The 13,523-nt window shown below is 31.6% G+C and overlaps 1 protein-coding gene across 1 annotated transcript; it reads right to left on the bottom strand.

Annotated features, from left to right (window-relative positions):
• Positions 1-260: 260 nt before the first annotated feature.
• LOC145116548 (membrane-associated kinase regulator, putative (DUF1645)) lies at positions 261-1,704 on the bottom strand. Its single transcript, XM_079052888.1, has one exon. The coding sequence runs from the start codon at positions 1,610-1,612 to the stop codon at positions 677-679; it is 936 nt and encodes a 311-aa protein (XP_078909014.1). The 5' UTR covers positions 1,613-1,704; the 3' UTR covers positions 261-676.
• Positions 1,705-13,523: the final 11,819 nt, after the last annotated feature.

Here is a 13,523-nt window from a genome sequence, read left to right as displayed (position 1 = left end):
TTCATTGGGTTGTTTTGAACAACCAAAAAATGATTAGGGTTTTTTTTAACGATTTCGAAACTTCATTGGTATTACAAGACATTTTCCTGACATTTAATTCCACGTCATAAGTCATATCATTTGTTGACTTTCATTAGCCGGTTGAACGTAATGAGAATTTATTAGTCATTTTCCCTTTAATTTATATCACGTACAAGATGTTTGATTATTAAATAAAAATTGAAAATTTGTAATCGTATAATAAAAGCTTATAAAGATGATTATTATTCATAGATAAATATATCATTAAAAATTAATTAACGCAACAATCAAAGCGATCAACATTCCAAAACTCATTTAACCCATACAAAAAGACATATCCACCCCCCACAAATATTGTGTGATCACACCTACCCCACACGATTTTCCAATGCTCCGTAATCCTCACTTCCCTTTTACTTTTCTATTGTTCACTTTACCCCCTTTAACTTTTTCAATAAAGCCATATCTGGCCCCAGCACAAAACACCAGCAATCTGCTCCGCCGCCGGCGAGGTATCCGGCAACGACTTTTCACTAAATCTACTAACAAAACACTCAATATTGAATTGGTGAAGAACGTACGTGTATATATACAGACAGTTATACGCTAATCGTACTGAATGGATTTCGTAAACTGCAAAACCTAATCACACGCTTTAGAAAGGATGTAGTTTTCTGCCCAATCCGTTTACATTAGCAAAAGCACCGAACAGATCTTGTTTATAAGGAAGGTACGATTGAAGACGAGTACCTGATTTGTTGGTTTTGATTGCAGAACTGTTTTCAGATGTTACCGGTGCCGGTTCACCGTCATCGTCGGCAACAGCTACTTTTGCCGTATTCTCGAGCTTTTTTACCTTTTCAGTTTTCGTCTTCGTTGTTGTTGTTAAAGGACTGAAAACGACCATAGGAGCATCCTTACTGGTGGAGAAATTTCGATCGCTGTTGCTCCGGTGGAGAAGGTTTCGAAGTTTCCACCGTTTCGATGTATTACCAGTCGAATTGCTCTTCTTACACCTTCCAGGAGACTCAACCTTGGGCTTCCAGATGCAGTATGTCCCCGGAGTAATTCCGTCGAGATCATCGGCCTCAGACGATGAACACGAAGGGGAATCACGCTCCTCGCTGAAAAGTTTCCTCAGAGGAAGCCGAACCACCGGAGATGGCTTGGAAGGGGAATTAGTCTCCGATTTTTCAGCAACCTGATTAAAATCAGGTACATCGTCTAACAATAAACTCCTATCAAACAGCGGATATCGCGGTATGATCTCACCGTTGGAGAAGATCTCATCAGCCGAAACAGAAGATGAATCAAACTGTTTACAAACAACAGCAAACTCAAACTCTTCGTCTTCGTCTGATTCCTCCTCATTTTCCTTCATTTTTTCAGTACGAGTACCATCCAATTCTCCATCCACAGGAATATAAAATTCATTACCATCATCCGCAGTAAAGTTATAGATATCATCATCTTCATCACCACCATTTTCGTTGCGAAATTCTTCAACAACCCTAGCGGCAATATCCGCAAGGTTGTTAGCAGAATGGCTGGTGAAACTTGGAGATACTGTGATCACTGAGCTCGGCTGCATGCCTCCCGCCGGAACGATTTGATGATTTAGCAGAGAGAGAGAGAGAGAGAGGGTGGTTGAGATGAACCGAAAATGTATCAAGGGAAGTTGTGTGCAAAAATATATACGCGGGTTAAAGATGGTTGTTGGGGGGGGGGGGGGGGGGGGGGTACGCGTTTGAAGTGGGAACGAGACTATTCCTGGGGCCAAGGATTCTCCATATGACTTTTGCTTTCTATTTTATCTCCAACTGTATGTATATGTTGATTTTTAATTGTTTAAGATGAATGTCTCTTTTAAATTCATAACCATGACGTTTATTATGACATCTGCTCAAGTAAGTTTATATTATTATTTATAAGTAAAGTAATTAAAAAGATTTTTTATATAACAATTTGATAAAAGAAAAAGTTGTTTATTAAAACCTTTGTAATTGCATATAAAGATCATTGATATATTGTATACAGTAAATTCAAATTAAGATTTTCAAAAATTGATCTTGGGATCACTCACTCACAAAGATGGTAGAAAGTCTTTTGGGCCGGCTGTAAATGAATCATTTGTAAATATTTTGGGTCGAAGTTTATTTTGTAAGTTTATTTAGTTTATAATCCAACATGAACATCATTTTTATGAACGAATACGATATTACGATCAATAGTTTTGTTCATTTATTTATGTTTGTAAACTTTTATGAAAAAAATTAGAGAAAATTACAAATTTAGCCAAATACATTAATTACTTTGTGAAAAATAGCAAAAAAAAATCAAAATTGCATTTTTAGCCACTAAAATCGCAGATGGATATAAGCCATCTGCGATTTTGCCTTCCCATCTGCGAACGTACAAGTGGCTAATGCATGTTTGTGCTTTAGCCACTTGTACGTTCGCTGGTGGTTTTTTTTTAAATTTTTTTTTCGCTGTATATATATCTCCTTTTCCAACATAAAATCGCAGATGGACATAGTCCATCTACGATTTCCTCTCGTTTTCACCAGCGATTTTTTGAATTTTTTTTACTACGAAATTGATAGGGTTTGACTACGAAAAAACCTTATTATATATAAATTTTTTCAAGAAATTATCATTTTTGTTCTTATTTCTATGGAAAATTTGTTTAAAATGTTGTTTCGGGATTGTTGAAGAAATCGTCCATGATGACTCTAAGGAAATCGTAGGGATAGAGAGTTTCTCTAAAAAAAGATAGTGAAAAATGAAAAAAAAAAAAAAAAAAAACGTTTTTATACTAAATCTCTACGAAATCACAGATGGAATACACAAAATCGCAGATGGACTGTTCCATCAGCGAACGTACAAGTGCCTAAAGCACATCTGCGCTTTAGGCACTTGTACGTTCGCAGATGCAAATGCAAAATCGCAGATGGGCTTAATCCATCTGCAATTTTAAGGGCTAATTTTGTAATTTGAGTTTTTTTTGGCTATTTTCCACAAAATAGTTAATGTATTTGGCTAAATTTGCAATTTTCTCAAAAAATTATAAATATAGCCTAATTCCTTAATTACTTTGTGGAAAATAGCCAAAAAAAACCCAAATTACAAATATAGCTATGAAAATCGCAGATGGATTAAACTCACCTGCGATTTTAGCATTCCATCTGCGAACGTAGAAGTCGCTAAAGCACAGCCGAGCTTTAGGGACTTGTACGTTCGCAGGTGGTTTTTTTTTTTTTAGTTTTTTTGATTTTTTCTATATAAGTACCCCATCTCTGACTAAAATCGCAAATGAACTAAGTTCATCTGCAATTTCCTCTCATCCCACCTACGATTTTGTTTTGTTGTTTTTTTTTACGATGAAATTGATAGGATTTGACTACAAAACAATCTTATTATATATAAAGTTTTGCAAAAATTTATCACTTTAGTTGTTATCTCTTTACAAAATTTGTTTAAAACCCTTCTAATAAAATGAATTCTCCAACAAAAATGTTTGAAAAATGAAATCGTCCATAGTGCCTCCAGAGAGAGAGAGAGTTCTCCAACAAGAAGTTTGAAAAATGAAAGAAAAAAATTACATTTTTATACCCCTGAAAAGGGGAAATTACAGATGGACGCAAAATCACAGATATACAAGTCGCTAAAGCACGGATGTGCTTTAGCGACTTGTACGTTCGCAGATGGACAAGTAAAATCGCAGATTGGCTGAGTCCATCTGCGATTTTGGTGGCTATTTTTGTAATTTGAGGTTTTTTTTTACAATTTTTCACAAAGTAATTAAGGGATTAGACTATTTTTGTAATTTTCTTAACTTTTATTCGTTAACGTTCAATTATGTTCGGTTATATATATATATATATATATATATATATATATATATATATATATATATATATATATATATATATATATATATATATATATATATATATATATATACTAGTAGGGGACCCGTGCGATGCGCCGGCGCCAGATAGTTCCTTTCGGCAAATAGTTTTCATTCGGCGATTAGTTTCATTTTTGTGATAGTTTGTTTTGGCCTTTTGATAGTTTGTTTCAGCCTTTTGGCGAACTGTTTTGTGTTAGAAAGTTCTTTCAGTGAATACGTACACCGTACACCGATTAATTCTTTTCGGTAAATATTTTCTTTGCAATAATTAGTTTCATTTCAAAGACATGTCATATCATAAAAAAACACAAAATACATCGAGTCCAACAAGTCATGCATTATAATATTATGACCTCAAGATCTATGGATGTTTTTAAAAAAATTAATTTTGTTATCCAAAAAAGATTACGATACAGTTTGTTCCTCGCTTACCCATCAAAACAATATTTTTTAATTTTCAAAAAAGTTTTATTAAAAAAAACCATCATCTATTTAAAAAGATCGATGCTTTAATTCAAACTATCATACTCCACATGAATCTATAATTTCCTTGGGAGTTGATTTTACGTTTATGATTTAGCAGAGAGAGAGAGAGAGAGGGTGGTTGAGATGAACCGAAAATGTATCAAGGGAAGTTGTGTGCAAAAATATATACGCGGGTTAAAGATGGTTGTTGGGGGGGGGGGGGGGGGGGGGGGGGGGTACGCGTTTGAAGTGGGAACGAGACTATTCCTGGGGCCAAGGATTCTCCATATGACTTTTGCTTTCTATTTTATCTCCAACTGTATGTATATGTTGATTTTTAATTGTTTAAGATGAATGTCTCTTTTAAATTCATAACCATGACGTTTATTATGACATCTGCTCAAGTAAGTTTATATTATTATTTATAAGTAAAGTAATTAAAAAGATTTTTTATATAACAATTTGATAAAAGAAAAAGTTGTTTATTAAAACCTTTGTAATTGCATATAAAGATCATTGATATATTGTATACAGTAAATTCAAATTAAGATTTTCAAAAATTGATCTTGGGATCACTCACTCACAAAGATGGTAAAAAGTCTTTTGGGCCGGCTGTAAATGAATCATTTGTAAATATTTTGGGTCGAAGTTTATTTTGTAAGTTTATTTAGTTTATAATCCAACATGAACATCATTTTTATGAACGAATACGATATTACGATCAATAGTTTTGTTCATTTATTTATGTTTGTAAACTTTTATGAAAAAAATTAGAGAAAATTACAAATTTAGCCAAATACATTAATTACTTTGTGAAAAATAGCAAAAAAAAATCAAAATTGCATTTTTAGCCACTAAAACCGCAGATGGATATAAGCCATCTGCGATTTTGCCTTCCCATCTGCGAACGTACAAGTGGCTAATGCATGTTTGTGCTTTAGCCACTTGTACGTTCGCTGGTGGTTTTTTTTTAAATTTTTTTTTCGCTGTATATATATCTCCTTTTCCAACATAAAATCGCAGATGGACATAGTCCATCTACGATTTCCTCTCGTTTTCACCAGCGATTTTTTGAATTTTTTTTACTACGAAATTGATAGGGTTTGACTACGAAAAAACCTTATTATATATAAATTTTTTCAAGAAATTATCATTTTTGTTCTTATTTCTATGGAAAATTTGTTTAAAATGTTGTTTCGGGATTGTTGAAGAAATCGTCCATGATGACTCTAAGGAAATCGTAGGGATAGAGAGTTTCTCTAAAAAAAGATAGTGAAAAATGAAAAAAAAAAAAAAAACGTTTTTATACTAAATCTCTACGAAATCACAGATGGAATACACAAAATCGCAGATGGACTGTTCCATCAGCGAACGTACAAGTGCCTAAAGCACATCTGCGCTTTAGGCACTTGTACGTTCGCAGATGCAAATGCAAAATCGCAGATGGGCTTAATCCATCTGCAATTTTAAGGGCTAATTTTGTAATTTGAGTTTTTTTTGGCTATTTTCCACAAAATAGTTAATGTATTTGGCTAAATTTGCAATTTTCTCAAAAAATTATAAATATAGCCTAATTCCTTAATTACTTTGTGGAAAATAGCCAAAAAAACCCAAATTACAAATATAGCTATGAAAATCGCAGATGGATTAAACTCACCTGCGATTTTAGCATTCCATCTGCGAACGTAGAAGTCGCTAAAGCACAGCCGAGCTTTAGGGACTTGTACGTTCGCAGGTGGTTTTTTTTTTTTAGTTTTTTTGATTTTTTCTATATAAGTACCCCATCTCTGACTAAAATCGCAAATGAACTAAGTTCATCTGCAATTTCCTCTCATCCCACCTACGATTTTGTTTTGTTGTTTTTTTTTTACGATGAAATTGATAGGATTTGACTACAAAACAATCTTATTATATATAAAGTTTTGCAAAAATTTATCACTTTAGTTGTTATCTCTTTACAAAATTTGTTTAAAACCCTTCTAATAAAATGAATTCTCCAACAAAAATGTTTGAAAAATGAAATCGTCCATAGTGCCTCCAGAGAGAGAGAGAGTTCTCCAACAAGAAGTTTGAAAAATGAAAGAAAAAAATTACATTTTTATACCCCTGAAAAGGGGAAATTACAGATGGACGCAAAATCACAGATATACAAGTCGCTAAAGCACGGATGTGCTTTAGCGACTTGTACGTTCGCAGATGGACAAGTAAAATCGCAGATTGGCTGAGTCCATCTGCGATTTTGGTGGCTATTTTTGTAATTTGAGGTTTTTTTTTTACAATTTTTCACAAAGTAATTAAGGGATTAGACTATTTTTGTAATTTTCTTAACTTTTATTCGTTAACGTTCAATTATGTTCGGTTATATATATATATATATATATATATATATATATATATATATATATATATATATATATATATATATATATATATATATATATATATACTAGTAGGGGACCCGTGCGATGCGCCGGCGCCAGATAGTTCCTTTCGGCAAATAGTTTTCATTCGGCGATTAGTTTCATTTTTGTGATAGTTTGTTTTGGCCTTTTGATAGTTTGTTTCAGCCTTTTGGCGAACTGTTTTGTGTTAGAAAGTTCTTTCAGTGAATACGTACACCGTACACCGATTAATTCTTTTCGGTAAATATTTTCTTTGCAATAATTAGTTTCATTTCAAAGACATGTCATATCATAAAAAAACACAAAATACATCGAGTCCAACAAGTCATGCATTATAATATTATGACCTCAAGATCTATGGATGTTTTTAAAAAAATTAATTTTGTTATCCAAAAAAGATTACGATACAGTTTGTTCCTCGCTTACCCATCAAAACAATATTTTTTAATTTTCAAAAAAGTTTTATTAAAAAAAACCATCATCTATTTAAAAAGATCGATGCTTTAATTCAAACTATCATACTCCACATGAATCTATAATTTCCTTGGGAGTTGATTTTACGTTTATGATTTAGCAGAGAGAGAGAGAGAGAGGGTGGTTGAGATGAACCGAAAATGTATCAAGGGAAGTTGTGTGCAAAAATATATACGCGGGTTAAAGATGGTTGTTGGGGGGGGGGGGGGGGGGGGGGGTACGCGTTTGAAGTGGGAACGAGACTATTCCTGGGGCCAAGGATTCTCCATATGACTTTTGCTTTCTATTTTATCTCCAACTGTATGTATATGTTGATTTTTAATTGTTTAAGATGAATGTCTCTTTTAAATTCATAACCATGACGTTTATTATGACATCTGCTCAAGTAAGTTTATATTATTATTTATAAGTAAAGTAATTAAAAAGATTTTTTATATAACAATTTGATAAAAGAAAAAGTTGTTTATTAAAACCTTTGTAATTGCATATAAAGATCATTGATATATTGTATACAGTAAATTCAAATTAAGATTTTCAAAAATTGATCTTGGGATCACTCACTCACAAAGATGGTAGAAAGTCTTTTGGGCCGGCTGTAAATGAATCATTTGTAAATATTTTGGGTCGAAGTTTATTTTGTAAGTTTATTTAGTTTATAATCCAACATGAACATCATTTTTATGAACGAATACGATATTACGATCAATAGTTTTGTTCATTTATTTATGTTTGTAAACTTTTATGAAAAAAATTAGAGAAAATTACAAATTTAGCCAAATACATTAATTACTTTGTGAAAAATAGCAAAAAAAAATCAAAATTGCATTTTTAGCCACTAAAATCGCAGATGGATATAAGCCATCTGCGATTTTGACTTCCCATCTGCGAACGTACAAGTGGCTAATGCATGTTTGTGCTTTAGCCACTTGTACGTTCGCTGGTGGTTTTTTTTTAAATTTTTTTTTCGCTGTATATATATCTCCTTTTCCAACATAAAATCGCAGATGGACATAGTCCATCTACGATTTCCTCTCGTTTTCACCAGCGATTTTTTGAATTTTTTTTACTACGAAATTGATAGGGTTTGACTACGAAAAAACCTTATTATATATAAATTTTTTCAAGAAATTATCATTTTTGTTCTTATTTCTATGGAAAATTTGTTTAAAATGTTGTTTCGGGATTGTTGAAGAAATCGTCCATGATGACTCTAAGGAAATCGTAGGGATAGAGAGTTTCTCTAAAAAAAGATAGTGAAAAATGAAAAAAAAAAAAAAACGTTTTTATACTAAATCTCTACGAAATCACAGATGGAATACACAAAATCGCAGATGGACTGTTCCATCAGCGAACGTACAAGTGCCTAAAGCACATCTGCGCTTTAGGCACTTGTACGTTCGCAGATGCAAATGCAAAATCGCAGATGGGCTTAATCCATCTGCAATTTTAAGGGCTAATTTTGTAATTTGAGTTTTTTTTGGCTATTTTCCACAAAATAGTTAATGTATTTGGCTAAATTTGCAATTTTCTCAAAAAATTATAAATATAGCCTAATTCCTTAATTACTTTGTGGAAAATAGCCAAAAAAACCCAAATTACAAATATAGCTATGAAAATCGCAGATGGATTAAACTCACCTGCGATTTTAGCATTCCATCTGCGAACGTAGAAGTCGCTAAAGCACAGCCGAGCTTTAGGGACTTGTACGTTCGCAGGTGGTTTTTTTTTTTTAGTTTTTTTGATTTTTTCTATATAAGTACCCCATCTCTGACTAAAATCGCAAATGAACTAAGTTCATCTGCAATTTCCTCTCATCCCACCTACGATTTTGTTTTGTTGTTTTTTTTTACGATGAAATTGATAGGATTTGACTACAAAACAATCTTATTATATATAAAGTTTTGCAAAAATTTATCACTTTAGTTGTTATCTCTTTACAAAATTTGTTTAAAACCCTTCTAATAAAATGAATTCTCCAACAAAAATGTTTGAAAAATGAAATCGTCCATAGTGCCTCCAGAGAGAGAGAGAGTTCTCCAACAAGAAGTTTGAAAAATGAAAGAAAAAAATTACATTTTTATACCCCTGAAAAGGGGAAATTACAGATGGACGCAAAATCACAGATATACAAGTCGCTAAAGCACGGATGTGCTTTAGCGACTTGTACGTTCGCAGATGGACAAGTAAAATCGCAGATTGGCTGAGTCCATCTGCGATTTTGGTGGCTATTTTTGTAATTTGAGGTTTTTTTTTACAATTTTTCACAAAGTAATTAAGGGATTAGACTATTTTTGTAATTTTCTTAACTTTTATTCGTTAACGTTCAATTATGTTCGGTTATATATATATATATATATATATATATATATATATATATATATATATATATATATATATATATATACTAGTAGGGGACCCGTGCGATGCGCCGGCGCCAGATAGTTCCTTTCGGCAAATAGTTTTCATTCGGCGATTAGTTTCATTTTTGTGATAGTTTGTTTTGGCCTTTTGATAGTTTGTTTCAGCCTTTTGGCGAACTGTTTTGTGTTAGAAAGTTCTTTCAGTGAATACGTACACCGTACACCGATTAATTCTTTTCGGTAAATATTTTCTTTGCAATAATTAGTTTCATTTCAAAGACATGTCATATCATAAAAAAACACAAAATACATCGAGTCCAACAAGTCATGCATTATAATATTATGACCTCAAGATCTATGGATGTTTTTAAAAAAATTAATTTTGTTATCCAAAAAAGATTACGATACAGTTTGTTCCTCGCTTACCCATCAAAACAATATTTTTTAATTTTCAAAAAAGTTTTATTAAAAAAAACCATCATCTATTTAAAAAGATCGATGCTTTAATTCAAACTATCATACTCCACATGAATCTATAATTTCCTTGGGAGTTGATTTTACGTTTATGATATTAAATTATCATTTTCATTGTTAGTAGTTTTTCATGTTATTTATTTATGTATTTATCATTTCAAGTTTTCTTTACACTACCAAAGTTATTTATCATTTCAAGTTTTCTTCAAACTACCAAAACATATACATTTTTACTCTTGGATTTTATAATTAACAAAATTAATATCAATGGTTGCATTTTAAATATGTTGGTTTTGTTATGTAATGTATGAACGATAAACAAAAAAATGTTAAACCATTTATAAATAATATTAAAGTAAACTTTTTTTTTCTGCTTTGAAGCATTATTAGAGTAATTTCATTGTTCTTATACTTTAAAAAGGACAAATGTTGGCAACAAAATAACTAAGCACGATAAACACATAGATCTTAAAATTAGCAAATAAAATAACAAACTGAATAAAGTTATTTCAATTACAACTAAATTCTTAAATCATATAGATCCAAAAGTTACAAAAAACTTAAGAGCTTTCTTTAACTAATATTATGAAAGGAAAAAAAAACTAATTACAAGAGTTCAAGAAATAAATCTTAAATGTCAAAATTTAAATAAATGCAGATTAAAATATATTAGGGAACTATATTTTTATAAAGTATCAAAACAATAATAATGAGTGTTCCATTTTTCTTTTCTTTACTGCATTGTTGTCATCTCCTACAAAGCAAAAACGAAAATAAGATATATGGTTATAATAACATACCATAACAATAATAATGAGAGCTCCAAAAAGTTTCTGCATAGATTTATACATAAACACAACTTTATACCGAGAGATCTGCAACACAACCACATACAAACCTTCAGATCTTCCCCATCCTTAAACCTTCAGAAAACATACAAAACTCGGTAAAACTTTACAAACATAGAACAAATTATAAAAACAAAAGCTCAACAACAAAATAATATAGGGTTGTTTACCAGCAATGGAGGTGAGTGGTGGTTTTCAGATAAGATTTTATAAAAACAGTGATAGGTGGCGATAAATAAGAAATGTATACCATTAAAATATTTTCTCAGATCCATCTTTTACAACTTCTTGAAACTTTTATTCTTATTTTATACTCCATATAGTTTGATTTTTTACCTTAGCATCATACTCTCCTCCTTGTGGCTCCTGGGCATTTCTACAAGCACATTATGTGCATAGTCCTTGAGCATCTTATGAGCTTCTACCTTTTTCTGGACTAATAAATGAGATTAGGCTCCTACCTTTTTCTTTTTTATGAATCAAGACCTCCAAACGCCTTAGATCAATAACCTACAAGTGAAAATATAAGAGATTAGCTTCCAATTGTTGTATAAAGTAACATTTTTTCAAAATCCCAAATACCCTTTTACACCACTTCAGATCTGTGCAAAGTAGAATGCCATATTACAGACCTTAATATTGGAAAGTAAAAAATAGTCATCAAACCTTAATATTTGCTCAAATGAAAAAAACTCATACAAATGGGATATCAGAAAGGGTAAAAAAATATGCGATTGAACCAAAAAATAGATAAAAACAAACGAAAATCATATCAAAAAACATGTATATCCAGATATCTCTGGTTGGACCAATTGATTTTTTTGCAAAGAAAAGGCTCGCCAAATCTTCTATATAAAAACATGCATGATCTTGGAGAAGACATGGAGGTCAAGATGGCAGAGAGAAAATTACTTAGGTAGTGTTTGTTTTTTGTCTGCAGATCTGCGTGGTCTCTTCTGTCTGCGCCGCGCAGACCACGCGCAGACATTAGCCTTCGCAGACTGTTTGTTTTTTTGAAGACTGCAGACCTAAAAATGTCTGCGCGCCCTCTTCTTGGCGCAGATGTGGACCAGAGTCTTCTAACATCTTCAGACATCTTCTAGCCTAAAAAAACTTTGTTTTTTTTAAGTTTTTTTTTAATTTATATTTTTTCCAACTTTATTAATGATAAACAATTTGAAAAAAAAAATACAAAACTTAAAAAAAAAACGTTCGACGATACAAACATGATATTTTTGACAAATTTATAAATAAAGATTTATTACAATAATAGTCGTTGAAGTTGTTTATATAAATATGAAAAAAAATCATAATATATTCTTATATTTTTTTGCCAAATTTTGTAAAACATTATTGTGACAACCGTCAAAATTCGAGTCGGTTCTAGATTTGAATAAACTTAGTTGCACATATAGGCACGACACATAATAGACTTAGTAACTAGAAGCTAAGTTATAACCTACTAGAAACTTGGAAACAAGTAGGATTGAATGATAGTGTACTTAGATTTCACATTGATATGTGAATTCTACTACTACTTAACTGTAGTGACTATCCATATTTGGGTCACTCTTTGACTCGAACACCATTTCATGAATCATATACACACATCATGCACTTGACCTAGTAGTAGAAATTAGGTCAAAGTCTCATAGAAACTTAAGTCAAAGTTGAAGACTAGGACTAGTATACTTGATTCCTCAATTTCGCTTGAATCTCGGAATCACTACATAGAATGCCAATAAACCGATAAAAATAAATTACAAACATTATTTATAACTATAAAAGAGTTATAATACCATAAGATAATTTAAAGTCTCAAATATTCTATTTATTTTGATATCCAAAGATTTACAAAATCTCAAGACCCTAAAAGCCATAAAAACTCATATTTATAAACTTTAACCTTAAAAATTCTACAAAAATAATTATGAAACTTATAATATGATCTTATAATAATTAAAATTATGAAAATGCATTTAAGGAAAATAAAATTTAAGTCATTAACAATTGTCCTAAATTTATAAGTCAAAAATCAAGGTTTCATGAGCAAAAACTTGGTTAGGGTGTATATTTTATAAAAAGTTTGATATTTTTATAAAAAGAATTGAATTTTTTTATAAAATTAAAAGAGAGGGAGGGAATTTTACACTCAAAACCGTCCACCCTCTTCCCAAGACACCTCCCCTCTTCCCAAAACATATAATCACTCCTTTCTCTCTCACACTCCACTTTCTCTCTCATTTTCTCTCACTTCTCTCTACCTTCACCACTCCATTTTCTCTCTTCCTCTCTCTAGGAACCACAAAAATTTCCAGGAAACAAGTCCAAGAACATTCATGATGCTCAAAATATTCATCATCTAGTGGTGTTCATTAAGGTAGAACACGATTTCCTTTCATTTTCCTTCAAGTTTCATGGTTTTTCTTGCATTTCCTTCTTCTTCTACACCTTTCTCTTAGAAAATATGTGTGCATATTCATTCACTTCAGTTTTGATGATGATGGTGGTAGGATTTCACCCAAAAACAACATGCATGTTGTAAATGGTGAAATCCAAGGACCTA

This window comes from Lactuca virosa, chromosome 5, assembly GCF_052849685.1.
Source record: "Lactuca virosa cultivar CGN04683 chromosome 5, Lactuca_virosa_CGN04683_v6, whole genome shotgun sequence".
Taxonomy (NCBI): Eukaryota; Viridiplantae; Streptophyta; class Magnoliopsida; order Asterales; family Asteraceae; genus Lactuca; species Lactuca virosa.
This window is presented reverse-complemented; position numbering and strand designations above follow the sequence as displayed.

Bases quoted from the DNA above. Each gene is read 5' to 3' on its own strand.
- LOC145116548 (XM_079052888.1), bottom strand. From the start codon at position 1,612: ATGCAGCCGAGCTCAGTGATCACAGTATCTCCAAGTTTCACCAGCCAT.